The sequence below is a fragment of the Suricata suricatta genome, chromosome 7 (assembly GCF_006229205.1).
Source record: "Suricata suricatta isolate VVHF042 chromosome 7, meerkat_22Aug2017_6uvM2_HiC, whole genome shotgun sequence".
NCBI classification, from domain to species: domain Eukaryota; kingdom Metazoa; phylum Chordata; class Mammalia; order Carnivora; family Herpestidae; genus Suricata; species Suricata suricatta.
This window is the reverse complement of record NC_043706.1, coordinates 36571256-36598469: the sequence shown is the minus strand read 5'-3', so window position 1 is coordinate 36598469 and position 27214 is coordinate 36571256. Positions and strand designations below refer to the sequence as shown.

At 48.1% G+C, this 27214-nt stretch overlaps 1 protein-coding gene across 3 annotated transcripts in view; it reads left to right on the top strand.

Moving 5' to 3' along the window:
• The window catches only part of KIF6 (kinesin family member 6), a 382012-nt gene that overhangs the window by 332669 nt on the left and 22129 nt on the right, over nt 1–27214 (top strand). For all 3 annotated transcript variants that reach the window (XM_029945027.1, XM_029945028.1, XM_029945029.1), the window contains one exon: nt 6818–6868. In XM_029945027.1, the coding sequence (XP_029800887.1) occupies nt 6818–6868 (51 nt within the window). The remainder of the gene's footprint in view (nt 1–6817; nt 6869–27214) is intronic.

Genomic DNA, 27214 nt, shown 5'->3' with positions numbered 1-27214 from the left:
GCAATCTCTGGGAGTATGCTCAACACACTTATTTTTCAGTCTGTCTCTGGAGTGCTGAGTGGTACCATCATTATGGAAGGCAGCACCTCAAATTAATACAGACCAGCTGAAAGCCAGCAGGAGGTCTCTCCCAGGCGTGTAAGATTCCATGTTCCAGCACGACCGTCACAGCACGGTCTGTGTTAGTGGGAGTGGGAAGCAATCTAGTTGTCCTCCCCTTGGGGAAGGGAAGTTAGAAGGTTGGATTACACAGTATACAATGTATGCAGTAGTTAGAAACTGAGGACTAGATGTGCATACAGCAACATGGGTGGATGTCACAAACATAGTACCAATAAATCAGTGGGAAACAGAATTGGATCTGTAGCACAATATTACTTTCACAGCTTAAAAACTGCATAGAAAACTTGAACACAAATTGTAAGAATACATATGATTAAAGGGTTTGCATCAAACCAATCAGAATGGCCACCTCTTAGAGGCATGGGGGGGGGTGGGAATTAGCAATGGGGCATAAAGCACAGGGATAAACACACTCATGTACACATGCATATATACACACACATGTACATACCTACACATACATACATACGTATATACATACATGCAGGGCTTTGTCCATACTGACAAGGATGATATGCTGTAACCTAAAGAGTAAGACTAATTCAGCCCTTTGTGGGCCTGCATTAATAAATGTCTGTATCTGTCTATCCAGAAAATTACTTTCATCTGTAATAAATTCATGTTCCAGCTATTAATTTTACTATCGTTTTTTAGTATTAGATCTATTCATACATTTTGGCATTTTTGTGGGCAGGTTCATTTTTAATGAAATACATTTGATTTCTTTTTCTCTCTGTATCTTTTTCTTGTGCTCATCCCTCTCTGTCTCACAGACCCTCCAGACCCCCCCGCCCCACCCTGCCAGTTGAGAAGACCATTCGGAGTCACTGTTCCACAGTGATACCAGGAGGTGGCCCATCTGGTCAGAGCGTCAGTGGGCAGCTTGGTGTAGCGACTGAGAGAGGCTGAGTTTGTACCTTTCTTCCTCAATGAGCTTGCAGTAGGAAGGGAAGTATGGCCCTCGGTAGCAGCTAGCAGCACTTTTTTTTTCCTCAGTCTCCTTTCAGCCACAGTTGGGTGGCACGGGACCCTCACCGCACCCTGCAGCTTCAGACTGCACCTTGCATGGTGCCCTTTTAGTCATCTCCCGGCCTCCAAAACTGGAGCCCCTCCAGCTAAAAGCTTAGACTCCACTTACCATTTTGCACTTCTGTCCCACTTCTCATCTTCAGAAATCTGTCTTAAGATCTAATCTAGCAAAGTCTTCTTATTAGTCTCTTGTTTGATTTTATTCCCCATTGATTTGGTGGCAAGAGTTGTGGCCTGCCTCAGTTGATTTTCAATTTATACAAACAAGTTGAGATACAACCTGATGAAATAGATATTAGCAAGGAGGAGATACATGTGCCTGATCTTAAGACTTCAAAGGATTTACATAGTCCTGTTTGTTGGAAATTCATCTAAGGATTACACACATAATTTGTGCTAGGCCCATTAATTTTATAAATAGCATTACAGACGTTATTTAGGCAATCTAACCTTTTGGTAATCACAGTCCTCTGTGTTAGAGTACAAAGAACCTGGCATCCCACAGCACAGCTAAAATCAACACTCTGAATTTAGACCCACTAACTAGACCTTCCCCTTCAAAGAGGCCCCTCAGGCAAGCAACATAATTCTGTGCATTCTCCCCTCACCCCAATCCTGCTACTGAAGTTGTTTCCATTTGTTTTTACCAAGATGTCATACAGTACTATAGTGAAGTAGAAGAACAGATTTTTACTTGGGTAAATGGTCCTTAATAATGGCCTAGTGGGGGTCCTGAGTGGCTCAGTTGGTTAAGTATCTGACTGTTGATTTCAACTCAGATCATGATTTCAGCATCTGTGAGTTCAAACCCCACGTTGGGCTCTGCACTGACAGCATGGAGCCTGCTTGGGATTCTCGCTCTCTCCTTCTCTCTGCCCCTCACCATTTGTGCTTGCTCTCTCACTTTCTCTCTTTTCTCTCTCTCAAAATAAACATTAAAAAAAAATAATGATCTAGGATCCTGGACAGCAGTCTCCCCACAACCCTACTTCTCTACTCAAACCCTCCCTTCCAAATCCCTGCCCCAAATGAGCATATGCCTTGCTTTCTCCACCCTATTTCTCCCATGGTTCTCTTTGCCTGCAGTCCCTTTCCCATCCCCCACCTTAACACCTCTGCCCACTTCAGGATCCATCCAAGGCTCATCTGTAGTGATGATGCCTTTCCTAATACCACTAACCTGCCTTTCCTCCTCTAAACTTATGTCTACCATTGATTCAACATTTTGCCACTTGCTGTTCAGGCTGGCGTCTTATGAATAGAGTATCCTTTCGATATGTCTGAAAGTGCCTCCGTTCCTAAAACTAGTCTGGCATGTCACATAGGTTCATACATCATCCCTTCATCCTCCCAAGAGTCTTGAGATATGGAAAAACGGGTATTCTCCGGTTGTTTTATTACAGCCCCTTTGTCACATGATAAAATTGAGGCTTAGAGATGTTAAATAACCTAGGTTCTTCAGTTCCCACCACTAGAAGTAGCAGAGTTGGGATCTGAACCTAACTCTGTAGATACAAGATTGTGATTATCTTCTAGTTTAACCACAATGGCAAAGAGGTTTGCTTCATCTCGAGTCCAACTCCCAGTGACCGGCGACAGCTCCCCCAAGTGCTGTAAATCAAACCATCCATGAGGGAAGAGCAAGACCTGCCAGGAGAATCCGAAGCAGGCTCCAGGCTCCGAGCTGTCAGCACAGAGCCCGATGCAGGGCCCAAACCCACAAACCATGAGATCATGACCTGGGCCAAAGTCGGATGCTTAATCGACTGAGCCACCCAGACACCCCTCATGCTAACTTTCTTGAACTAGAAGAGCCTTCTTAACTAGTTTGTATATTCCACAGCACGTATAACCAAGTCGTTAATGTATAGTGCATAAGCAATAAATATTCACCGCTTGATAGTGGTGTCCGCATCCTCAGTAGGGCGCCACATCATGGAACCCGCATGAGCAGCGTGCAGACGGCCATACTGGGGAAGTCGGAAGTGAGGAGCTCTGCTCTAGACCAGCAGCTTCAAACTAACAGGCATGCAAAATAAAATGTGAATTTTAAGGAAAATGGTTTTATCCAAAAGATGATCACTGTAAAAAAAAATAATAAGTGTTGCTTCTGCAAGATGATAATACTTTTCATATGAACTACTTGGTACAGAAGCACCATATACCATGCTACCCCGCACATGGTGGTTTCTTAGATCACGTGTCTCCTCTGGAGCTCCCCAGGGGTCGTTTCAGGCTCCAGGTACCCCACCACCCCCTCCTCACACCCCCACTCTGGTGATCAATGAACCAGAAAGGGAGAGAAGGTGTTTCTGGCATGTGCTGTTGTAAATTACTGGAGACAAGATTACTAATTACCACCATGCTCCTACAAGCAGAGCCTTCCCCCTTCTCCCCACCACCCCCACCTGGCTTCCTCCCTGACCATGTCCTGCCTCAGGCTGGGAGTTCTCTGTTTCCGTTTCATCTCTTTTCCATACCTCTGCATGGGGATGTGTCCAGGAATCCAGGCCAAAACCAGCAAATTTATCACCATGCTAATGACAGCAAGCTGCATGCTGAGTGAATTTTGCAATCCCCCTCACCTCCTTCTTTTGCCAAAACCTGTGGAAATGCAAGATCCAGCCGATTCCAGAGACTGTTATCTTCACATGAAGAATGACTCTGTTAGAAAATGCAATTAGGTATCAGCCATAAGGCTATTTTTAGAAGCTTGTTTGGGAAGATCTCAAAAACAAAAATTGCCCATGTGGTAGGTGATGTTAACCAATCCACCAAAACTGAGCATCATTACATACATTTTAAACCTACCTTTATCAATATGTAGTATTGTCAAGGGGATGGCTGGTTATTCTGGGAGTAGGTATTTCTGTTTGTGGAGTTTACGGAAACTAACAGTGCTGGTGGCAAATCCCTTTCTTTCTTTACACGAGCAGCTGTCCCCAGGCTGGGGGCTGTGGAGAATCCTTAACCCTGTCATTGCAAAATAGCTTCTCCAGGGTTTGGGGAAGGAAGCCCCAACGGGAGCAGGGGAAAATGTGACAGATGAGGCTAAGAGCCTATGGGGGTGAGGCGTGAGGTTAGGAGGCATGTCATTGAGGAGACACGTCATTGGGGAGGCCTGTGGTCAAGTAGACAAGATGTTGCGAGTCTCATGGGGGAAGTAGTTGCCCAAGGAGGAACACGGCCCAGTGTGTCCTCCAAAGCAAGTCATCATCCAGTCTCCCCAGGAAGGAGGTAGCCAGGCACAGAAGGGGCTCATGATGTAAGGCGGCTGTGCCAGAGACCCAGGTCACAGGCCAGGCACCAGGGCGGCATAAGAAAGACTTTAATGACCTACTCCAAGTGGAGAGCTGTGTCTAAGTAGCATGTTGTATTTGTCACAGTTCTGCCTCCTTTTGTTTGAAGAATGCACACACTATGTCTCAGCCCAGCACCACCCCTGTGCCCCCACCTCCTCTCCTCTGCTGATGTAGACAATAAAGGTGATGTTGCTCAGACTGGTGACAAGATCCCATCTGTGGCTGTGGCTGGCCTGGGTTTCAGGTCATTTTCCTGCTGGTACCAGGCTGGTCTGGTTCTCACCCTAGAGCCAGATTTCCACTTCCCCACCTCCCTTTCGACACATTCCCTAAATTCTTACCCTCTCTCACTTGGAATTAGGGTGCAGTCACTGTTTATACCCAATCCTTGGCTCCTTTCTGTGCACAGTCCTCCCCATTGGGGACACGTGAAAACCTAGGCACAGACTTGCACTATGACACATCTGGAGACAGTGGCATCCAAGAGGAGCTGAAGGAACTGAGGACATTTAACCCAGAGAGGACAAGTCCAAGTGGAGAAATGGTGGCATCCTCAGATCCTCACTTCCAGGAAGAGTCCCAGAGAGCTCACCAGGTCCAAATCTGGAAGATTTCATATCAATTTCATATCAATTTCATATCAATTTCATATCAATAATTCCTTCTATACAATTTAATCAGTGGGACAGCCTAGATCCATACAAGTCTTATAAGTAGAAGGGATTCCTGAATTGGATATGACGTTAAAGTAAATGACCTCTGCCATCCCTCCCAGTCATAACATTCTAGAAGTGCCTTTAATCTTCCAATGACTGATGGAGTCTCCTGTGACTGTTTCATTGTCTACTCATCTTTTGAAAACTCTGAGGTGTTGAATGTATTTTACATGAAGAAAAGAATACATTAGACAAAGGAGCAGGGATGTTCCCAGGCTTTCTCGGAGTCCCCAGTGGCCCGATCACATCTCCCAAATGGGACATGTAATGCAGACAGCACTGACATTTTAACAAGTGTGCTGAGCCCTTGGGTATAAACAAACTCCCAGGCGAATGCTTCACCCCTCCTTCCAGCACGAAATCATAGAATTGCAGTAGAGATGGAGGAACCCTGGAGGTCACTTTACCCCAACTCCTACCCAGGGCAAGGGTTCTTGCTTTAAAACTCTGTAGACTGTCACCTAGCCTCTGCTTGAGTACTGTCAGAAAGGGACTCACTGCTCTGCCGGGAAATGTAGTCCAGTTTGAGACAACTTAATCCACATTGAGACAGTCTTCATTATGAACTGTTTCTTCCTCTCATTGAGCCCCTAGTCTGTCTTTATTCAACTTGACTTCTGCCCTCAGGAGTAGGGCAAAAATAAATCTATTTTCTTGTACAAATGACAACATTCAGTTTTTTAAAGTTTATTTTTTTATTTTGAGAGGGTGAGAGAGAGCGAGAGAGCAGGGGAAGAGCGGAGAGAGAGGAAGAGAATCCCAAGCAGGCTCTGTGCTGTCAATACAGAGCCCCACATGGGGCTCAGTCTCATGGTTCTTGAGATCATGACCTGAGCCAAAATCAAGAGTTGGACGCTCAACCTGTTGAGCCACCCAGGCACCCCAATGTCCAGATTCTTAAAGACAGTCATTATCTCTGAACCTCTTCTCCCTCCAAGCCTTTTCTTCTCGATCTAAACATCTCAGATGGCCTTGAATGTTTCTCATATGCCATGGTTTTAGATCCTTCACCATCCCCGTCACAACTTGCTATAAATATTTTCTAACATTCCTTATGAAGAGTAGCCCCTAGGACAAATACCAGCTGTGGTCTGACCACAATAGGGTACATATGCAGAGTACACCTATCACCTCCCTTCAACTACACACTATATCTTTATTAATGCAACTTGGAATAACATATGTCTCATACCCACTGATCAACTGTTGTGCTCCTGTTAAGGTTATCATCAACTAAAACCACCGTCTTTTTTACCTGACACGATTTTATACAGCATCAAAGAAAAAGGTAGATTTAAAAGTGGCCCTATAAATTATTAAAAAATCAAACCCTGCCTCCCCCTTCATTAACAATAGACAGAACTACGAAAGGCACTAGGGCCCTAGCAAAGGTTATGAGTGGCAGACAAAGGTCATTGAGCCCAAAGGTGAAATGCATATTTGCCTTGATGAGCCAAGACCAAGCATGGCAGCTTGTTCTTACAACACCGTCCAGTGCATCGAAGGAAGGGCTCTTCTTGAAGCCATGTCCACTTTTGTTTTCCTTGCTCTATCTATTTAATTTTTGCTTGCCACATGCTTCTGAGGCAAAGTCTTCCTCCAGCCTATAGGAATCTCACCAATGGTTTTCCTTTGTGTCTTTGACAGGTCGCCTGAAGGAAGAAATCACCCAGCACCATATGCAGCAAGTAGCTCTAGGTGGGTACAAAGTGAAATCTGCAGGAAGAAGGTGAAGGTAATACAAACTGTGTGATCTTGGAAACCTAGACCCAGCTCAAAGATAATCCATCTAGAACCCTCAAGAAGGTTAAGCTAGGCAAGGTTTGCAGTCAGTGCAGCATCCTTTGGATGCCCCTCCTCTCTGGGACCAGTTACTCCCATCCTGTGTGCCTGCTCCCAGCTGTCAGGACCCGGCACCCCACCTTCTCAGCTGCAGCTTCATCCTCCTGACCCTTCCACCCCACACCCTAACCTAACTTCACCTCTGTATCCTCAGGGCTCTACTCTGAGATTTTCAGAATTACTACTACTAACTAATCCTAACAGCAACAGTTGGTGATGAAAAGAGCTGTTTTCTGGACCACCCTTGTGCAGTGTCATGTGTGCACAGTCTCCTTTCTCCCTCACGGTTGTCCTAAGAAATCAGTGCATTTTCTAGATAAGGTAATTCAATGACTTGCCCAATGTCACATGGCTAGGAAGTGTTGAAACTAGGATTTGAATCAGGTCCCCGAGTCCACACCTGGTGCTCTTAGCCCCCGTGCTCTCTACTGCCAGCAGTGATGGGCTCACTTATAGTAATGATGTGAACACTGACGAACATGGCGATATTCTTTTTTTTTTTTTTTTTTTTTTGAGAGACAGAGAGAGGCAGCGCAAGCAGGGGAGGGTCAGAGAGAGAAAGAGGCACAGAATCCGAAGCAGGCTCCAGGCTCTGAGCTAAGCTGTCAGCACAGAGCCCGATGTAGGGCTCGAACCCACAAACTGTGAGATCATGACCTGAGCTGAAGTTGGACGCTCAATCGACTGAGCCACCCAGGCGCCCCGAACATGGTGATATTCTAAGAGGAACCTGGCACCTTTTAAGCTGTAGACGGCTGCAGCAAATGCCTCCTTTGATATGTGACCCAAGGTAGTCACTTGGGAGGGAAGTTCAGCTCCCAAAAAGGCTGGGGGAGCAGATATCCTGGGCAGGACCAGCTTGTTTCCTCTCCAGTGGGCCTGGGACGAAACACTTAGAGAGCTCTGATTAAATAAGCAATTCATGTATTCCATACAAAGGGTTCCCCTTGAGATGGCCTGGCCCCTGGAATGTCCTACAGTTAGAGAAATCCAGGACCTCTAGAGGGCAGATGGAGGAGAGCCCCAGTGTCATAAAGATGACTCATTGGACCCCAGGAATTTGGATTTTAGGGAAGGTGGGTTGTTTAGTTTCAGTAATAATAATGGTCTCATCAAATAGCCACTGGTTACATCAGAAACACAGAATGCGGAAGCCTGCGGCATACTGACTGGAGTTTGAGCTTCCCACTGTGGGCCCCAGCACTGGGAGGTCAGGTAAACATGCAGGGCCCGCCCCCCCTTTGCCAGAGATGCAGGCAGGGCGTCCGTCAGAGCTGAGAGTCCGCTGAGCGCCTTTCCCAACAGCCTGGGCTCCCTGGCTGGGCTAGAGAAGGCCATGAGGACCTCTGTTGGGAGGCAGTGCCAAGGTGACCTGCAGGCCTCACTGATAGGTCACGGGATGGGGGTCATCCCTGAGGAGTGCCGCTAGGCCCCGCATCTCCAGGCTGCCGTCTGGCCCTTTCTCCAGTCTGCATGAGGCTGAGCCACTGGAGACAATGACTAGAAAATACTAGTCAAATGATTGGGGCTTTCAGGGCTAGAGGTGCTCCATCCTCTCTGACACCCCCCCACCCCCACCCCCACCCCCAGACAGGCCTGGGGCTTTGGGAAACTGCTGCATGTCTTTAGCCATGGGCTTCGCCTTAAGTCCTCTGCTCATCTCTCTGGGAGCCTTCTTCTGAATTACAGCAGGTGTCAGCTTCAACAGGGCCCAGCTTTGCCTGAAGTAATCAGCAGACTTCAAAGGGAAAGCACTTTGGATGGAAGTCTAATTAAGAGCATTTGAAATACCTATTTATTTTTAAAGCATACTATCCCAATTAGAGAAGAAGTGTTAACATCTCCCAGCTGCCATTTTGAGGTTAAATGCCATGGTTTCAGTCCAGACTTCTCAGGAGCTTGTCTGACAGAGCTTCAGAACTGCCCGCGCCCACATGTCCCCAGTGACCATGTGCCAGAATTCTTCTCATGGAGAGAAACCTCTCGTTGGGACAGATTGTTTACAGAGCCGTTTCCTGCCTTAACCCTCACCCTTCAGGCTAGCGCCAGGGCTGAGGGGGAGGACCCACGGCTCCGCTCTGGTGAGGCTCAAAGCAGCTCAGTGTCCTCAGCTTCCTGGTGTCCTGGAGTTGGGGCTTCCATTGGAGGAACAGGGCAGTGACAACATCTGCTCTTGACCTCCCCTCACCCCATTCTCTTTCCTTTGTCTACTTCTTTCTACTTTCCCTCGCCCTCCATTTTAAGTATTCCCTTTGATATTGTTTCTTTCTTTTGCCTCCATTTTCCTAGATTTCTATGAAAGTGTAGTTCATACTTGGTTGGTTGTTCTGGAGCAGGGAGGGGAGATGGGGTCAAGAGCTAGGCTGAGCAGGAGAGGTTTTCTCACGTATTTTGTGTAAGAATCGGTCTGTGTATGTATGAGAAAGTGTATGCCCAAGAAAATTCTTGGCCTATATAGGGAGTCTCGCATCTCAGAGGAACAAGGATTTAATGGTAACGTGAGAGGTGCCCTGTGCAACAGATTGTAGATTGGAGGAGGGAAGATTCAGTGGTGTGCTAGAGCCAGTTCCATACCCATCGGATGAGTGACCATTACCATTTCAGAAATTTGGGGATCTCTGGTAAAACACAGCTGTTTTTAAAAATTAAATTATAGAGGGACCCCTGGGTGGCTCAGTCAGTTGAGCATTTGACTCTGGCCGAGGTCATAATCTCACAGTTCCTGAGTTCAACCCCACATCAGCACAGAGCCTGCTTCAGATCCTTTGTCCCCCTCTCTCTGCTCCTCTGTAGCTTGTTCTTTCTTTCTCTCTCCCATAATAAATAAATAAACTTTAAAAATAATAAATTGTAGAAACCTACAATTAAATAAGTTATATTTAAAAAACAAAGTCAACAAATACTCAGTTGATCACTCCTGAACTACAGATCTTCCTTGACTTACCATGGGGCTACATCCTGATAACCCCGCTATCCGTTGAGAATATCGTCAAGTCAAAAATGCATTTAATACGCCGAACCTACCGAACATCTAGCTCAGCCTCGCCTACTTGAACCATGCTCAGAACATTTACATTAGCCTACATGTGGGCAAAATCATCTAACCCAAAGCCCATTTTATAATGAAGTGTTGAGTATCTCTTGTAATTGATTGAACTCTGTGCTGAAAGAGAAAAACAAAGCAGTTGTGCGGACACAGAATGGTTGGCCGTGTCCACGGGGCTGCGTGAAAGCTGCGGCGCCCTGCCCCTGCCCAGCATCCCGAGAGGCTGTCATGCTGCCTGGGGGGAAACCACAACTCCAAATCCAAAGTATGGTTCCTCCGGAATGGGTGTCACTCATGCGCCAGCCCCGAGGCAAAAATCCCAACTTGAACCGTCATAGGTCATTTACTACATTTTACTATTATCCCTTCCCTTGAGGTTGTTTACCACTACTGTGTCTGTATCATGGAAATATTGTCTTATGGTGTGCTACTGCACATCTCTTTCCAGTTCCACATGCGGTGACAACACACTGGCAACTTGAAATCAGCCTAGTGGGACTGTTCATGCCAAGGAAATTGACAAATATTATAAATTGGGACATTTTTTCCCCAGAGAGCGAGGTGTTCATCATTTGCCACCACAGCATGGGCATACAGATGAGCACCCACTGAAGGGCCAGTTCTGTGCATGAGGACTTCTCCTCCTCTTCCTCACTGAATATCTAGGTCACCGTTCTCCCTTCATTTACTGCCTACCCAAGGAAGCCTGGTCCTTCTGAAATGAATGGACAAGGAAACCATGGAAGACAGACATGGGGCAGGGGAGGTACTGGGCTGAGGGGGCCCCACGATGTAACAGCCAGAGCTTGGGTCCTTTAAGAGAAATGACAATGACCAGTTCTATGAATATGATCAACAAATAAATGTACCTCTGGTCTTAAAGGAGGGCCTACTGCTCACACAATTTCAGGAAACAAGAAAACAATGCTATTTTTAAAAGCTTTTTTTTTAAGTGTATGTATTTATTTTGAGAGAGAGAGAGAGAGACAGTGGGTGAGGGGCAGAGTGGGAGGGAGAGAGGGAAATCCCAAGCAGGCTCTGCACTGTCAGCACCGAGGCCAGTGTGGGGCTCAAACCCACAAACTATGAGATCATGATCTAAGCCCAAATCAAGTGTCGGACACTTAACCAACTGCGCCACCCAGGTGCCCCAACAGTGCTATTTTTAATTGGGCATCATTTGGAAATGATATTAATTGAACTAGATTCAGCTAGTTGAGTGGAGAGTGCTTTGCTGAATTTAGTTACGTGCAGTTTTCCCACTTTACTGTACTTGCTGCCCTGAATGGTATAGTATTGTGGGTATTACAGATGAGGCCAGTTCTTGAGAACTTCACATGTGCCAGGCATGGGTCTAAGCTCTCTGTGTGTAGTTTCTTCTTTAATGCTCCTAAAACTCCCATGAGGAAGACACTACTATTATCCTTACTCTACAGTTAAATTCCAAGGGGTAAGTGACCTGCCTTACTTTGCTCAGCTATGCAAATGCACATGCATGTCCAGAGCATGTACCTTAACGACCACACTGCACGGCCCTCAGCCCTGTGCAGGCATCATGGAGTTCACAGAGGGACCAAGATCCGATGCCTGCCTTCAAAGGGTTTCTACTCCAGACCGTGTAAGGGGAAATACCTGAAACTCTTTGTCTAATTTCAGAGTAGGTACATATATTATCCTATTCTCTGTACCCCAAACCAGTTCACCCTTGGCCTCCTCCACAAAGCCTTGCCCAGCCCCTTCTCCCCAAGCCTGGTTTGTCCCCCAGCCTCATGATGTGTATCTCCACAGCTATATTCTCCACACTGAAATGTGAGCTCCTGGAAAGCTGGGTGCAGTCAAATGAATCTTTGTACCCTGTGCAGCCAGCACGGGCAATAAATAGGCCAAATCGATGCCTCCCCTGATGACTTCCAGACCCACACATCTTGCAAAAGTATAATGAGACGTTTGAACATAAAATAAAATCAGTCCATTTAAAAGAAGTAGAAGGAGCAAGTGCTTTTGGACCCCACAGCTGAGTCGATTACAATACAGAGGCAATAAATTTGACGCTCTCTTATCTAGCCACTGAACACAACGAGAAGCACTCAGAGCTACATCGTTTTCATTTTCCGACAACAGGAAGCATACTAATTTATCTGCCGAAATAGAATTTCTTCCTGGAACTAAACACAAACCAGAATTTATTGTGCAGACCCTTCTTAAAGGACACTGAGTGACACAGTGAATGATGTTCTTCAACTGCAGTTTTACTAAAGATACCGATATGTAGTTCAAGCAGATGATTCTTATATCGACTGTCTATAAAAGCAGGAGGACTGACATTAAAGCATAACTCATTGAAAACGTTTATGTGAGCGGCCAAGATAATCTGCTCCAGATACTCTGCTCTCTGATGGTTGCACAGCGCGGGAATAAAACCAGGCGAAGCCAGCTCGAACGATGTGGGCTAGGGCTTCTCTCCGAAGTGTCTCTTTTGAGCAATATTGGATCAGCGGCAGGCTCTCATTCTGCTCACCATCGAAACTCTACCAAAAGCCTGTAATTAAAATTTAAAAGATATGTGGCACTACCAGTATGTGAAATGCATCAGTTGAGAGGGACAGGCAAGGACAGCTTTGGGGACTCATCAGAGGGAGCAGCCCCTGGCGGTTGTCACCAAGGCTGCGGGCCTGAGCGGAGCTATGGGGAATGGGCAGGATTGAGAACCTCAGAGAACTCAGAGAAGAGTGCGGAGGTGGTTGTTCTATGGAGGGTGTGGAGCGGGAGGTGTATGTGGGGGTTTGTGTGTGTGTGTGTGGTATGCGTATGCGGTGTGTGTACGTGGGTGGGTGTGTGTATGTGGGGTGCATGTAGGAGGTGGTGTGTGTGGGGTTTGTGGGTGGGTGTATGTGTGTGAGATGTGTGCTGTGGTGGGGGATTTGTGTGTGTTGTGTGTGTGGTATGAGTATGTGGTGTGGGGGTGTATGTGGGGTTTGTGTGTGTGGTATGTGTGGGCTATGTGCATGTGGGGGTATGTGTGTGGAGCGTGGTGTGGGGGGGTATATGTGTATGTGGGGTGCATGTAGGAGGTGGTGTGTGTGGCGGTCATGTGTGCATGTATGTGTGTGGGATGTATGTGGAATGTGGAGGTGTGTGATGTGGTGGTGTGTGTGTGTGTGCGGTACGTGTTTGTTTTGTGTGTGGAGGGTGGAGGGAGAGGACTTTCTTGGGGAGTTATTTGAAGTAGTCAAGAGAAAGTCTAAAATGGTGGGTTGGGCCAGTTCACTGAGAGCCTTGTGACTGAGCATTTATCTTACAGGCAGTTGAGCCCCTGAATATTTTTGAGCAAGGAAGTTTTGGTCAAAGAAGTCTTTTAGGAAAAGAAAGCCCCAGGCAGACATTCCAGTTCTTCGCCCTTTCTAACTGACTGAAGAGTACATAATCTGTACCGCCCCAGCCCGAGCCCCTTGCCCACCTTGCCCTGCGCTGGACGATCCTCTGGGGACCCCCGCTTCCAGCCCAAGTTCAGGGAGGGCCTCCGGTACTTGTGGCTGTCTCTGAGTAAATCTGCTGCAGACATTGCCCACTGAGATACGGCACTGCCCCCGAGAGCAGCACACTGATCACACGCCAGGCAGACTGGCCTGGCCCTTGTGGGTGGGTGGTCAGCCAGTTATCTTCCCCTGTGGTAGATGGAAGTGGGAACATTGGTGCCCTTGAGAAGCTCACAGATATGCCCAACACAAGCTACCCACGTTAAATGACACCACGTCTTTCTCTGCATTTATCCCTTGACCCAACTTCTGTGGAAATAGAACCTACCAGAACATTCCATTTCCTCTATTTGTAGGCACATTTTTCATATACTGTCACAGAAGATAGAAGTAATGATTAATAAATAAAAATCCATGAACATGACATTGGCAGTTTCTGAGTGGCATCTGAGATCCCCCCCAAGCACTAGACTCTTGAATAGTAGTCCTCCACTCCTCTCCCCTGCTCCATCCCTCTCCCCACCCTAGGAGCAGAGATCCTTTGAACAAAAGAGGCCCCTGAGAACAGTCTATTGTGGCTGCAGTGTCACATGGGCCCTTGATTGCCACTGGGTGGTATGCACTACCTGACCCTGAGAATGGGCCCCAGCAGCTCTCCGTTCCCAGCAGGGCCGTGAGGAGGGTTGGGAGAGGCGCTGAGGCCAGAGGCTGCCTATTCTCCCGCCGCGTTCTAGCTTACAATCCGCTGCCAAGTTCTCTTCTCCCAAGGGGAATTCCTGCAGGGGCCTGCTGCTCTCCAGAGGCCTCTGCCATTGTCACTGTCTCCCATTTAGTGTAAAACTGTTTTTTGAAGACTGAATCTTGAAATGCTTTGTGGAATTCTGCGCCTGGGGATGACAAACCTGAGAGAAAGCAAAAGGCCGGAGTGTCATCCCTTTATTCATCAGATTTCACCAAGCCCCTGGTATGACCCAGAAGGTATGTGCCACCAGGAAGTGCAGGCTTTGGAGAGGAACCACTGATGGAGACAGAATTGGAGGGGACCCTCCTGCATTATCTAGCTCAGCAGTTTTCACAGTGGGTGCTCTGGAGCCCAGGTGTCCTTAGGGAGCATGAGGCGAGGGTGAGGGGAGCCAGGGTGGCAGCGGCCAGGCCCCAGGATTTTTGCCCACTCTGAATTAACCAAAGCAACTTCTGTTTCTCCTTTGCTATTAAGCCTTTGTTTGAAGAAGATCATCTGCAGTTTTAAACACATCTTCTTTCAGACCTTGTGACTCTGTTGAAGACATTTCCAGAGGCAGATTCCCAGGTTCCCTCCCCAGAGCTACCTCCGTTTCCTCGGACTCCCACAGAGCTCTGCTTAGGAGAGGACTTACCACACTTGTGGTCATTATTCAGTCTTTTATCCATCCTTCCCACCCCTGTTCTTGATAGAGGCCCTTGATTTCTCCAACACCGAACATGGTGATTGGCACATAGTAAGTCCTCCACAGATGTCTGCTTTGTGCCTGAGTTTCAACATCTATAAAATGAGGCAGTTGGAGACAAGTGACATCCTGTGCCCACATCCTGAAATGGAGCTGGCATTCACTGGCTGTCTGTTGAATGAACAAATGAATCTAACACACCTCAGCCCTCAGGTGCCATGATGTTACCTCTTTGTGAATACAGACTTCCTTAAGATGTACTGGAAACATTAGCCTTGGCGAGGAGATGTGTGAGGGCTTGGATTAGAGGTGCCTGCATCCTCTCAGAAAGGAATGATCAAAATGCTGGCCCCTGGAAAAAGGCAGAATGTAAAGGAAGCAGCTGCTCTAACATCTGAGATGGCATCTCAGTTGGTTCCAGAAAGACTCAGGTGGCTCTGTAAGACCAGTGGTAAAGTCTCACCACCTGAGTCGATTCTAATCCCCGGTTGCTTTTGAATATAGGGCCAGCTTCCAGGACATGAAGCCAGAAATTTGGCCAGATTCCCAAACTCAAGATGGAGGCTGGGAGTGAGAAGGAGTCCCCACCCCATTTCCCTGCCAGGTTCCTAATTGCCCAGGCTACAGTCCCTTTGGGTAGTTCCAGACTGCCTCACCAGCCACTCGAGAATAGAAGGAGGCTCTGGGCATTAGCTTTGAACTTCAGCTGTAGTTTAGTAAAAAGAACTCTCCTTGGAATCAGGAGGCCCCTGCTTGAATCTTGCCTCTACCATTTGCTAGTCATGTGACCTTGGTCCATTTGCCTTCCTGAATTTCCATTTCCTTGTCCATAAGAGAACATCTGCTCCCCAAGGTCTGAGTGCCCAAGTGAGGCATGTATGTGATAGAGCTAAGGACAGAGTAGATACTCAGCAAATCATCATGGCCCATGACTCTGAGCACCAGGAACCAGACAACCAGATGCCCAGGCAGCAGACACAGCCCCCTGGTGTAGACCCTACCACAGCTCTGGGCCAACAGCTGGCCTAACTGGTGGAGGTCACCACATTTCCACATTCACCACATCTCTCTACCCACACGTACTCACAGGCACCATTAATCACTCAACCTTGCAAAAGTACAGTCACTGTCTCTCCCACTGAGCCGTGATTAAGGATGATCCTGTTACCAGTTGCCAGGGCCATTTTATTCATCAAGCAAATGTGTAGGAACCACGTATGCTACTTTGAATGCGTTAGGTATTTCACCAATGTCTCAGTCAGCTGGGGCTGCTAAAACAAAGTACCATAGAGTAGCTGAGTAATAAACAACGGAAATTAATTTTTTCATAGTTCCAGAGCTGGATGCTGGAGATTAGGGTGGCAGCCTAGTGGTTCTAGTAAGGACCCTCCTCTGGATTGCAGACTGTCAGCTTCTCATTGTGTCCTCACACTGCAGAAAAGGAGTAAGCCAGCTCTCTGACCTCTTTTTATAAGGGCACTAATCCCCTTCATGAGGGCTCCACCACATGACCTAATTACCTTCCAAAGGCCTCACCTCCAAATACCATCACACTGGGCATTCAATGTCAACATATGAATCTGGAGGGACACAAACAAACATAGACAATAATATACAAACATAGAATATATAACAAACATATACAATATTTACGTAACATAATAAACAAAATATATAAACAGTCAAATAACTAGAAGACAAAATTCTAGCCTCTTGATAACATCTGCTAAGCTAGAATGCATTGTGGCTGGCCTCTCCCGCTAGCCTCTCTCTCTCTTCCAAGGGGCAAAAATCACCACTAGTGTTTGGTGAGTCCCAGCCTAGGAAAGGGCTCGGTGTTCCCTAGGAACAATTCTGTTTCATAATGAAGTTAGTGCCCCAAAAGCTCATTTCCCCAAGGAAGTTGATGATAAGTTTGAGGAAGACCTACCAGCAGGAAACCAGCACTGTTCTTATTATAGCAAATAGCCAAACAAATAAACAAAAACAAGAACAGAAGATAACACAAAGGTCCCCTGGTAGGCAGGTAGAGAAATGAACTATAGCTATGATATATTCATATCATATGATATATTCATATGATATATTCATATCATTCATTTTCACATAATAGAACACCACAGAGAATTAAAAATGAATAAACTAGAACTCCATGTTGCAATGAGAATAAATCTTTAAAAAATGATGATTGCAGGAAAGATGATTGTGGAAGGATGTATGTGGAATGATACCATTCATGTAAATTCCAAAATGGTCATTACTGTGTATGGGGGGGAGGGGAATGGGAGCTTTGTGTTATGGTGAAAGATAACAGAAGTAGAGGGGCGCCTAGGTAGCTCAGTCGGTTAAGCATCCAACTCTTGATCTCAGCTCAGGTCATGATCTCACGGTTCATGAATTTGAGCCCTGAGTTGGGCTCTGCACTGACAGCTCAGAGCCTGCTTGGGATTCTCTCTCTCTCTTCTTCTGTCTCTTCTCTTCCCTCTTTCTCTCCCTCTCTGTCTGCTCCCCTTATATCTCTCTAAATAACCAAATAAACTAAAAAAATGACTTAAGTACAGAAAAATGCATAAACCATATGTACTGATATACAGTCCAACAAACACAAACAGAACATCTCTGCAACCTCCTCTTAGGTCAAGAAATGGCTAAGTAATGAAGTAATTTTAAAGGACATTAGAGGTGCAGGGTGAGGGTGTGTGGCGGGAAAGAAAGGTCTGCAGCCCCATAGGGGCAGAGATAATAGATTGGAGAGGGCCCTAAAAAGGCACCCACCACACCCCTAACCTCGCAGTGTTCTCATTCAAACACACACACACACACACACACACACACACACACACCCCTGAGCAACTGTCACACACTATCTAGATTTTTTCAAATAAAGACATGATAGGTGGGTATTATTTGTATCACTCTCTGAACTTTTTTGTGTTTGAAATGATTTATAATAACTTCCAGAACTCGATGAAGGATTAGATTCCAAGGGATCAGAGATCAAACAAAAGTTATTGTTCAGTGGAATCCCTGTGATAGAAGTGGTAGTAAAATGCAAATCCCGATTCGATTCTGATTAACCTTAATTTCCCCACCACCGTTTGTGTCGGGATCGTTTTGCTTCAAGATGAGAACAGAGAATTTACCAGTTCTTGTTTCCTTCTCCAAGCACTTGTATCCTCTAGGAGGGGCTCAGTAGCTAAAGGCCAGTGTGCCTGACACGCTGAGCAACACAGCGGGGCACTGGTGAGCCTGCCTCTTGTTCTTCCGCCATCTTTTTCAGTCAGCTCAGTAGGGACAGTTCTGCCTCCACACTGGATAGAAGTTGGACAGCCCAGTAACTCAGTTTCTCATTCATTGTTAACTACAAACAAAACAAACACGAACCAAAAAACATAGGTCATTTTATACTCTACAGTCTCAACAGTTCCAATTTTACTCAAAGCTAAGACTTCTCTCCTTTTCGCCAGCTAAGAGCAACAGCTAGGGAGAAAGGGGACGCAATCAGACCCTTCTCTTTCTAAGCCACTACCAAGCTCAGCACTTCCTTGCTCAGCCTGCTGAGCTCCATTTCCCGGGACTCCAAGAGGGAGTTGGAGAGAAGGAGGAAAGGCAGTTGGTAAAGATCTCACTTGACTGGTACTTGTAACATGGCTCTGTGCTCTCTGGGCCCAGCAGATGTGACAAGTGGGCTCTTCCTCACGTGGTGTACTTACATGGGTCCCTGGAGGTCCTCTGACCTGACGCAAGTTACCTTATTTGGGCAATTACTTACCCCCTCTGAGCCTTTATGGGTCAGGACCTAAACACAAAGGAGATTATTCAAGTTAATAATCAAATCAGATATTGTAAAGACCATTGAAAAAAAGCCTATTGACAAAAGTGTTCGCAGAGTGTAGAGAAATGCAGAGGTTGTAACAACAGCAGTGCAGGAAGCATTGCTGCCCCTGGACCTGAAAGAGCAAGAAGAGCGAGGACTTCCTAGAACCTGAAGACAGAAAGGGCTGTGCAGAAAGGCCCGGGCCTTCTGATAGGAGCTAGGACTTTCAGTCAAGCAATGCATCCAGCTCACAGCACTTGCAGCAACTTCCGGGGAAATAAATACCTCAACCTCTCTCTCCTCCTACTGCTCCAGGCCCTTGTCCATGCTCACCATTGGCTGAGCCCAGCTCAGCTGGAAGGCAGGGGTGGGAATCCCACTGTTCCACCGGCAGCCTCCGGGCGTGGGGGGAGTAGCAGAAGAGTAGATGGTGGAGGCGGGCAGATTTAGGGGAAAGAGATAGGTGCAGGGCTCAGCCCCCATGCATCCTGTAGTCCATGCCTGGTTTCTTTCTACGTATGTACCATCGCCCCTCTGTGTGGCCCCACTAAGAAGGATATGAGTTTTAATGTGTGCTAGAGGGGGTAAGTGACGTGCTGGAGGCAGCTGGGCCTGGCTCACGAGAGCTCCCCGAGTGCATCTCTCCCCAGCTGCACATGCAAGAACACCGTGCCGGTAGCCGGAAATCAGCCATGATGGAAGTAGCTGCACCACGGATTCCCAAGTGCTGAGACAATGCAGGGCTTCCCTCCCCCCTCCAAGAATAGTTGTTAAACATTTACCAGCACGACACCTCTAAGGTGGCCTTAACCAGACTCCGCTCCAAGCCTGTACCCCACATTGTTTTCACAGGAGCACAGGGCAACTCTCTGGTCTTGCTCCTGACACACCAGCCCGTGCCCTGCTGGGAGTTCTCCGGTGGGAATCGGACTTCTATCTGCTGCGTGCGCACCCACACACACGTGCACACACAACACCCCCCCCAACACACACACACAGGCACAGATTCCCAAGGATTCTTACAAGCTTTCTGAGTGGCCCTCAAACCCCCTGGTGACCTCTGAGGGAGGGGCCAGGACTTTCACACACATCGCCCCAGTGAAGAGGATAAGGCAGGCTTAACACAAACTACCTGCATTCTTTAAAGAAATTCTCTTCAAAAATGTCCTTTGACACTTTTCTTTCTTTATTCTAATGCTACTTGTTTTTGAGAGAGTGAGCACATGTGAGTGGGCGGGGGGGGGGGGGGGGGGGGGGGGGGGGGGGGGGGGGGCGCTGCAGAGAGAGAGGGACAGAGGATCTAAAGTGGGCTCCAGGCTGACAACAGAGAGTCTGAGGTGGAGCTTGAACCCACGAACCTTGAGATCATGACCTGAGCCAAAGTCAGATGCCTGGCCGACTGAACCACCCAGGCACCCCGGTCCTTTTCTTGATGTGGGGTATTTTGGTTATCTAGCAAGTGCTTTCCATCATATTTGAAAATGCGCCAGCTCCACTATGTGGTCTGTCTCAGAATTCACTTTTGACTCTAATACATAATAAATTTTTTTGAAATGAACAGATTCGTTTACAAATTGGCTAGTGGCAGATAAGTTTTCCGAAAGTGGCAGGAGACAGTTTTATTAAGGATCCTCAACTCAGTTCCTAAAAGTCCTGAAATGAGAATTGACAAAATCCCACTAACCATCATCATCAGGGGGTTTTATAGGAGGAACGTCCGTGCTCCCTTTTACCAGCATGAGAAAAACTGCCTTCCTGAGAGGTCATCAACGTCAAGAACACTCCAGACCGGCTGGTTCCAGTGTGACAAACAGGGAACTGAGTTTTAGGTTTGCCAAGGTTCTTGCTAATTTTCCCCTGAAGAGCCACTCAGAATGAAGCCTCTTGTCACCACTGGTCAGCGAGCCTGGAGTGACAGACGGCAGACTCATCAAGGAATTCGGGCTTTGACCTCAGAAATGTGCGTTGGTGAGCAGTGAGGGGGCCTCAGTGGGCCGGAAAGCAGGCAGGAGCAGCATCTGGACCCACGGAAGAAGGGCCGCCGAGCCAGGCTGAGTGGCTGCAACCAGAGAATGCTGACAGCAAAGTCAAGATGGGTCTGCGGCTCCAGCAGGAAGGACCGCAGAGAGAGAGGAGAGTTCCCATTGAGCAGACGTGACCATGCGAGGGAACCTGTGTCAAGCCGAAGTGAGTAATGGCCCTACACGTGTCCTTCCTGTGTCCACAGGATGCTCCTGGGTGTGCCTGAAGGTCCACTACACGTGGACCCTGGTGCACACTGACCCTCTGTGAGGTCCGCGCCCTCCACAGGGAACATGGAAGGAGAGAGGCAACAAATGCTGAAAGGAGAGGCCGCCATCCCAGCAGTGTGACCTCGGGCAGAGTCCCAGGGTAGAACAAGGGAGGTTACTCCCATGGGAGGAGACAGACAACCTTCTACAGGGGGTGCCTGGGTCTGCGTTTCGCTCTAAAAAGGCATGCCAAGCAGTTCTTTTCTTTTTTTTTATCATCTCTTTATTTTGAGAGAGAGAGAAAGCATGCTCGCATGTGAGCAGGGGAGAGGGAAAGAGAGAGAAAGAGAGAGAGAGAGAGAGAGAGAGAGAGAATCCCAAGCAGACTCCATATCCTGAGCATGGAGCCCAACACAGGGCTTGAACTCACAAACCGTGAGGCTGCGACCTGAGCCAAAATCAAGAGTCAGACACTCCCCCAACTGACAACACAGGCGCCCCCAAAAAGACATAGCAACCAGTCCTGATTGTACTGAAGCATGGCAGCTCCCTGGAGGGGAAGGTGGCTGCAGTGCGTGGGACCTGTGGCTATTGGGTGTGAGTGCCCCCAAGAGATTATCAGTCACAGCCATGTGTCCACAGGGCATTCATCATACCCTTAAGTCTGACCTGCCACGGGCAGCGAAGGTGTTACAAAATCAACACCAAGATAGATGGTGGCACTGTGCACCTGTCAGCGTGTGATTGCTCCAGCCGACAATACATTTGAGCCATTAAACAGGAAATGGTCTGATTGGAAAGCCAGGATCTTGGCCTCTGAGCTGCTGACCATTGTGGTAATTGAGCTCCTGACACCATCAGTCTCCATAAGCATAGAACTTTGACCTCTCAGACAGATGAGGCTGAGTGATCTGTGGCTCTGTGAGACAGTCTAGCCCCAAAAGGCCCAGAGTTGGTGTTCAACAAGTGAATTATTATTGGACAGCTGAAGATGCCAGGCTAGAATATCTCCCTGGCCCTGAGGTCTTGTCCGCCAGCGTAGAGTCATAACTCATGGCTTCGTCCCAAGCAGGGCACTGGACCAGCAGCTGCCATGTTGGGGCCCATAGCCTTTGTTGTATGGAAGCCTCCAAAAGCCAACGGGCACCCTTTTGGCAGTAGTGCCCGGTTGGAAATTTCAATATCACCTTCTTTAGGGCTCCTTGCATGAAGCCGAGGAGACAAGCAGGCTGGCTCTGGGTATTCCGGCAGCTAAACTTGGGCAAGGCCCAGAGTCCAGTGGGTAACGGCAACTCACAGCCAGCAGGCAAGCTGCAGATACCAAGTGGGAACAGGCTGCAGGCCGTGGTTTCAGTTAGTAAAGGGCAGTCTTCACAGCTGAGGCTTTCTCTCAGCCCCGGCCCCAGATCTGAAAGACATTCATGGAAAAGGGCAGTGCCTTCAAATACCAAGAACAAGTCAATACCAACTTCAATGATCTGCCCCATGGCGTCCTTCATTATCAGACTCACTTCTAGAGGAAAAAAGCACCAGCTTTGAAGTGAGACAGAGCTGGGTCCTGACCCCAGCTCCACTTACTAGCAGTGTGATCCTGGGCAGATTCTTCCCTCTGCCGGAGCTCAGTTTCCCCCATCTGTAGTGGGGTTATGGAGACTATATAAGATAAGACACAGGAAGTCCCTGATCCATGGAGCAACCCTGTGGTGGAGATCTTTACTAAGATTTCGCCTACCACCTCCAAGGGCCAAGTTCACACAGCTCCAGCCCTACAAAGAGTGTGTTTTCCATGCTGTGTTCCTTTTCCCCAGTGTGACTCCCAAAAGTCTGGAAGGAGGACGGGGGCAAAGGGACACACACAGCCCCATATACTATGCTGTCCAAACTTCTGCAGATTCTCCGTTCCTTGTAACTCCTGTGTGGAGCACTTGCACTGAACCTGAGTTCAAAACCGTAACAAGGGCTGAGCTAGTCACGGTCACCAAAGAACCCATTGGAAAATTCTAAGTCAGTAGGTCTAGAGCAGGGCCCAGTTGCCACTGTGCTTTGACCAGCTCCTTGTATGCATATCCAGCAGAGAGCCACTGAACCAAAGAAATGAGATTCTGAGCATTTCAGACACTGAATAAATAGGAGTGTGTGTCTGGGGGACGGGGGGGAGCGAGAGGAAGGTATGGGGAAGCAGGAAGAGGAGTTACAATGATCTTTTCAGTGCCCCCGAAATCCTGCCAGACAGGAGGGGCCCCCAGGAGGCCGGCCTTCCCAACAAGGGTCCCTCTTGTCCTGGGCCTGAACACCCTACCACTTCAGAAGTGGGGTCAGCCTGGGACTCTGGGGCCCCCGTTTGAAGTGCAGATACTATCTGACCACTCAGGGCTTCCTCCCAGTGTGACATTCAGATCTACGGCTGCTGGAGTAAAACCCTTCTTTCTCGCCTTTGTATTGCTTTGGAACCGGCTGCCAGAGCCAATTCACAGTGTCACCTCAGAGGCCACTCCGGGCTGTGACCCCCCTGTGCTCCTGTCGTAGCCAGAATCCTGTGCTTGAAAGGAGGGCCCCCTGTGCCTCCTGTCAGGTGACTGGAGGCTCTGTCCCTGGCACAGTCCCAGTGAGCACGGAGACCCACAAAGCCCGAATGGCCCTCAGTTACTCCCTCTCCCTCTGTTCTTGCTCAGCCGCTTTTGTTCCCTTGGCTTTCAGTTCCCAGCACCTCTTTCTCTTCCGAGAAGACTGATAAGCCCAACTTCAGGGAGCATCAGAAGCAGCCAGGGGCTGTCTCCTGGTGGGGTTACAATGCATTTCACTAAGCAGACATCACCTTTGGCAAGAGCCCGCTGGTTGCCATGACAACATGGACAGCCTGTGTCTTGGGGATATGTTGTGCCCTCATTCTGGCTGCCCCGGCCCCTTGCCCCAGCTCTCTTTCCCACATCCTTTCAATAGGCTCACAGCATCCTGGCGCCAACTCACATGAACCATTCTTTAGTTCGGAGCAGCTTTGTCTCGATCAGCAAAACACTGTGGGACTCAGCTATCAAAGGAATAGATCAAGCTATTTCTCTCCTCAAAAGGCTTCAGCTTCTGTCTCTCTCAAAGCCAAGAGCCTTAGCATGGCCTACAAGGTCCTACACGATCTGGCCTCGGCTCCCACCACTCTCCCTTCCCAACTTTTTCAGAAACACTGGCCTTCTCCCTGTTCCTCAGAAGTACCCTGCAGATGTACCGCAGGCCCTTTGCACTCACTGCTGTACTCTCTGCACTGATTTCTGCACGCTCATTCCCTCCCTTCATTCAGGTTTCTACCACCTGCTCAGAGACACATCCCTGACCACTCTACCTAACATACCAGCCCTGCACCCTTTATCCAGCTTTCTCTCCTCAAGGTGCACTTCAGCCCCTGGCATTATATCAACTCAGTTTTTGGTTGGCTTAATGTCTATCTTCCCCAGCAGACTGCCCCTGGGATGGGGAAAGCTCATTTGTTCCTTGAGCGAATGAATGACCAGCCATAGATTCAAACTGCCTTTTCTATCTGGTAGCTTTATGGCATCGGGCAAGCTGCCTGGTCACATAAGCCTTAGTCTCCTTGTCTGAAAAACAGAAGTGATAGTATCTGCTAGCTAGAATGACAGGAATAAAGGAAGCAGCACAGAGAAGAGAACCAAGCACTTGCCCCGCAAACGGTAGCTGACATCATCTCCCATCTTTGTGTCAGCTGCCTTCATGGCAATGCTCTCCCTGCCCCAGGCTCCCGGACACCCACCCGCCTCCAAGGCACCTGCCACTGTGATGTGCCGGGGAGGATGCAAGATGCCCAAGGGAAAGACAGCCAGCAATGGGGCAAGTCGAGAGCCCTCTCCTGAAAATGGGCAGGGGCAGCCACAGCCTCTACATGGGAGACCAGGTCGTCTCCCTGCTACCCAGCCTCACCAGCTGGGTGAGACGCCCTGTGCGGATCCAGTGGTCCTGCCCTCACCCGCCCCAGCAGCCTGTCATGCAGAGTACAGCTGAAGGCTGCCCAGCCTGCCACAGAGCAGGTCTTCGCTATTTTCTCAGGGGTTTCCTTGGTGTGGAGCCAAAAAGTGTTAAAAGGAAGAATGAGATTCACAGCTTTTCTTTTTCAACAGTCTGGAAGATAGATTTGCTCATTTCTGAAACTGTTATGAGACTACAATACGTTCTGTCCATTTCATGTCCTACCATGAACAGTGTGATGTGAACATACTGTCTTCAGTTTATCACATCTGACAGTTCTCACAGGGCAAGGGCCAGTGCACGCGTGTAGCTCTGAGTCTACACTGCACGTGGAGCCTAAACAAAGCACGGGGAGACACGAAGAACAGAGGGACCCATCCCTGCCCTCCAGGGGCTTCCGTGCTTGTGCCTGGGGAGCGTGGGCAATGTGGACAGGCAGCCACCTCCCCAGTATGGGTGACATGTCATCTTCACTTGGTGAGTCTAATGGTATCTGCATCTCCCGTGTTTAGATGATGGAGTAAGACACTTGTCCAGTGGGTTTGCAAGAGACACTTGTCACCTGACACAAGGGAGGGAGAGTATCAGGTGCCTGGAAGATCAAGGACAGACTCCTGATCTGCTTAGCATATTTATCAAGGAGTTAGATGGTGACATAAAAGGCAGCCGAAAAGGCAAGAATAAAGGCATGGCAGAATGAGGACCTCTCGGAAGGCTAAACCCCCAATAGATGGGAAGTGTTGCGTTTAGGATCAAACGGACAGTCACACTGAAATAGGATGTGTTTTGACAACTACTCATAAAAATATGAGTCTTTAACCACAAGTTTAATAGAGGCCGGTGACAAACTGACACGGCCATGACAGTGACAACACTGCTGAAGAACAAAAATGGCACTGGGGAGGCTGCCTAGCGAAGCATTCAGCTCTTTGGGACCAGGAAAATTTGAGTTCAAATCCCATCTCTGCTTCTTAGTAGCTGTGTGACTTTGGGTTATTCACAGTCCTCTCTGAGCCTCAGAATCTGGCTGAAATGAGATGGTAAGACCCGTCTGCTGATGTTGACAATTAGTGATCAGGGGAGCAGGGGCCCCCAGCCCAGTGCCTGAGAGAACTTGGCAGCACCGCGCATACAGTAGGCATTTGATAAATGGTCACTGCCGGTAATTTACCTGCTACAGAAATATAGAATGTACATCTATACAAGCTTGGAGGGCCATTCTGTACCGTGTCCCTTTCAGACCTATCTGGAGCATCATGTCCCAATTTAGACCATGATCCTTAAGATTAGTTAGAAAGCAACCATGTCACTGAGTCCTTTGGTGACGGAACTAGGCAGACTCAGCCTGCAAATAACGCTCCAGATACACGGTTGGTAAGTTATTTTGTTGTTGGTTTGTTGTTGTTAAAATCTCTAAGGCACCATCAAGTTAAGAAGGGAGTCATGCTATGCTGCTCCAAAGTTCCAAAGTCAAGGGGAAAAGAAGTTAGTGGGGCAGGTCTCAGCTCAAAGTAAGAGGAAACAGAGCTGCCCACGATGAAATGGGCTACCATGCAAAGCAGTGAGCTCCCCACCGCTTTGGGCAGTAAGCAGATGACCATCTGTCAGAAATGTTAACAGAAGGAATTTCTGAATCCAAGGCTCTTCCAACCAAACAAAACTGGATTCAGATCCAGCTTCCTGAAGTTAGCCTGGTGACCTTGGCCAAGTCAACCTCATTGAACCTCAGTGCCCTTCTCTGCAAAATGCAAACAATAATGCTTCAAATGAGTATTAGAAGGATTTCAGTCTAGAGTGCCTAGATGACTTAGTTGGTTGAACATTCAACTTTGGCTCAGGTCATGATCTCAGCGTTTGTGGATTTAAGCCCCTTTGTCGGGCTCTGTGCTGACAGCTCAGAGGCTGGAGCCTGCTTCAGATTCTCTCTCTCTCTCTCTCTCTCTCTCTCTCTCTCTCTCTTTCTGTCCCTCTCCTGCTCATGCTCTGTCTCTGTCTCTCAAAAATAAACATTAAAAAACTTAGAAGGATTCAGTCTGATCATGTCCAGAAAGCACCCAACCCAAAGTAGATTCCCCCCTATGTGGAGCAAAAAGTGGCGCTGTCTGACTTCAAGACACCTTCTGTGAGGCTAGGAAGTGCAGAGCAGCCACAGGGACCCCTGGGATGGTAAACAGACCCTACCCACCAGGCTAGGAGAGGCCGGGCTCCAGACAAGCACACTAGCCAGAGTGGG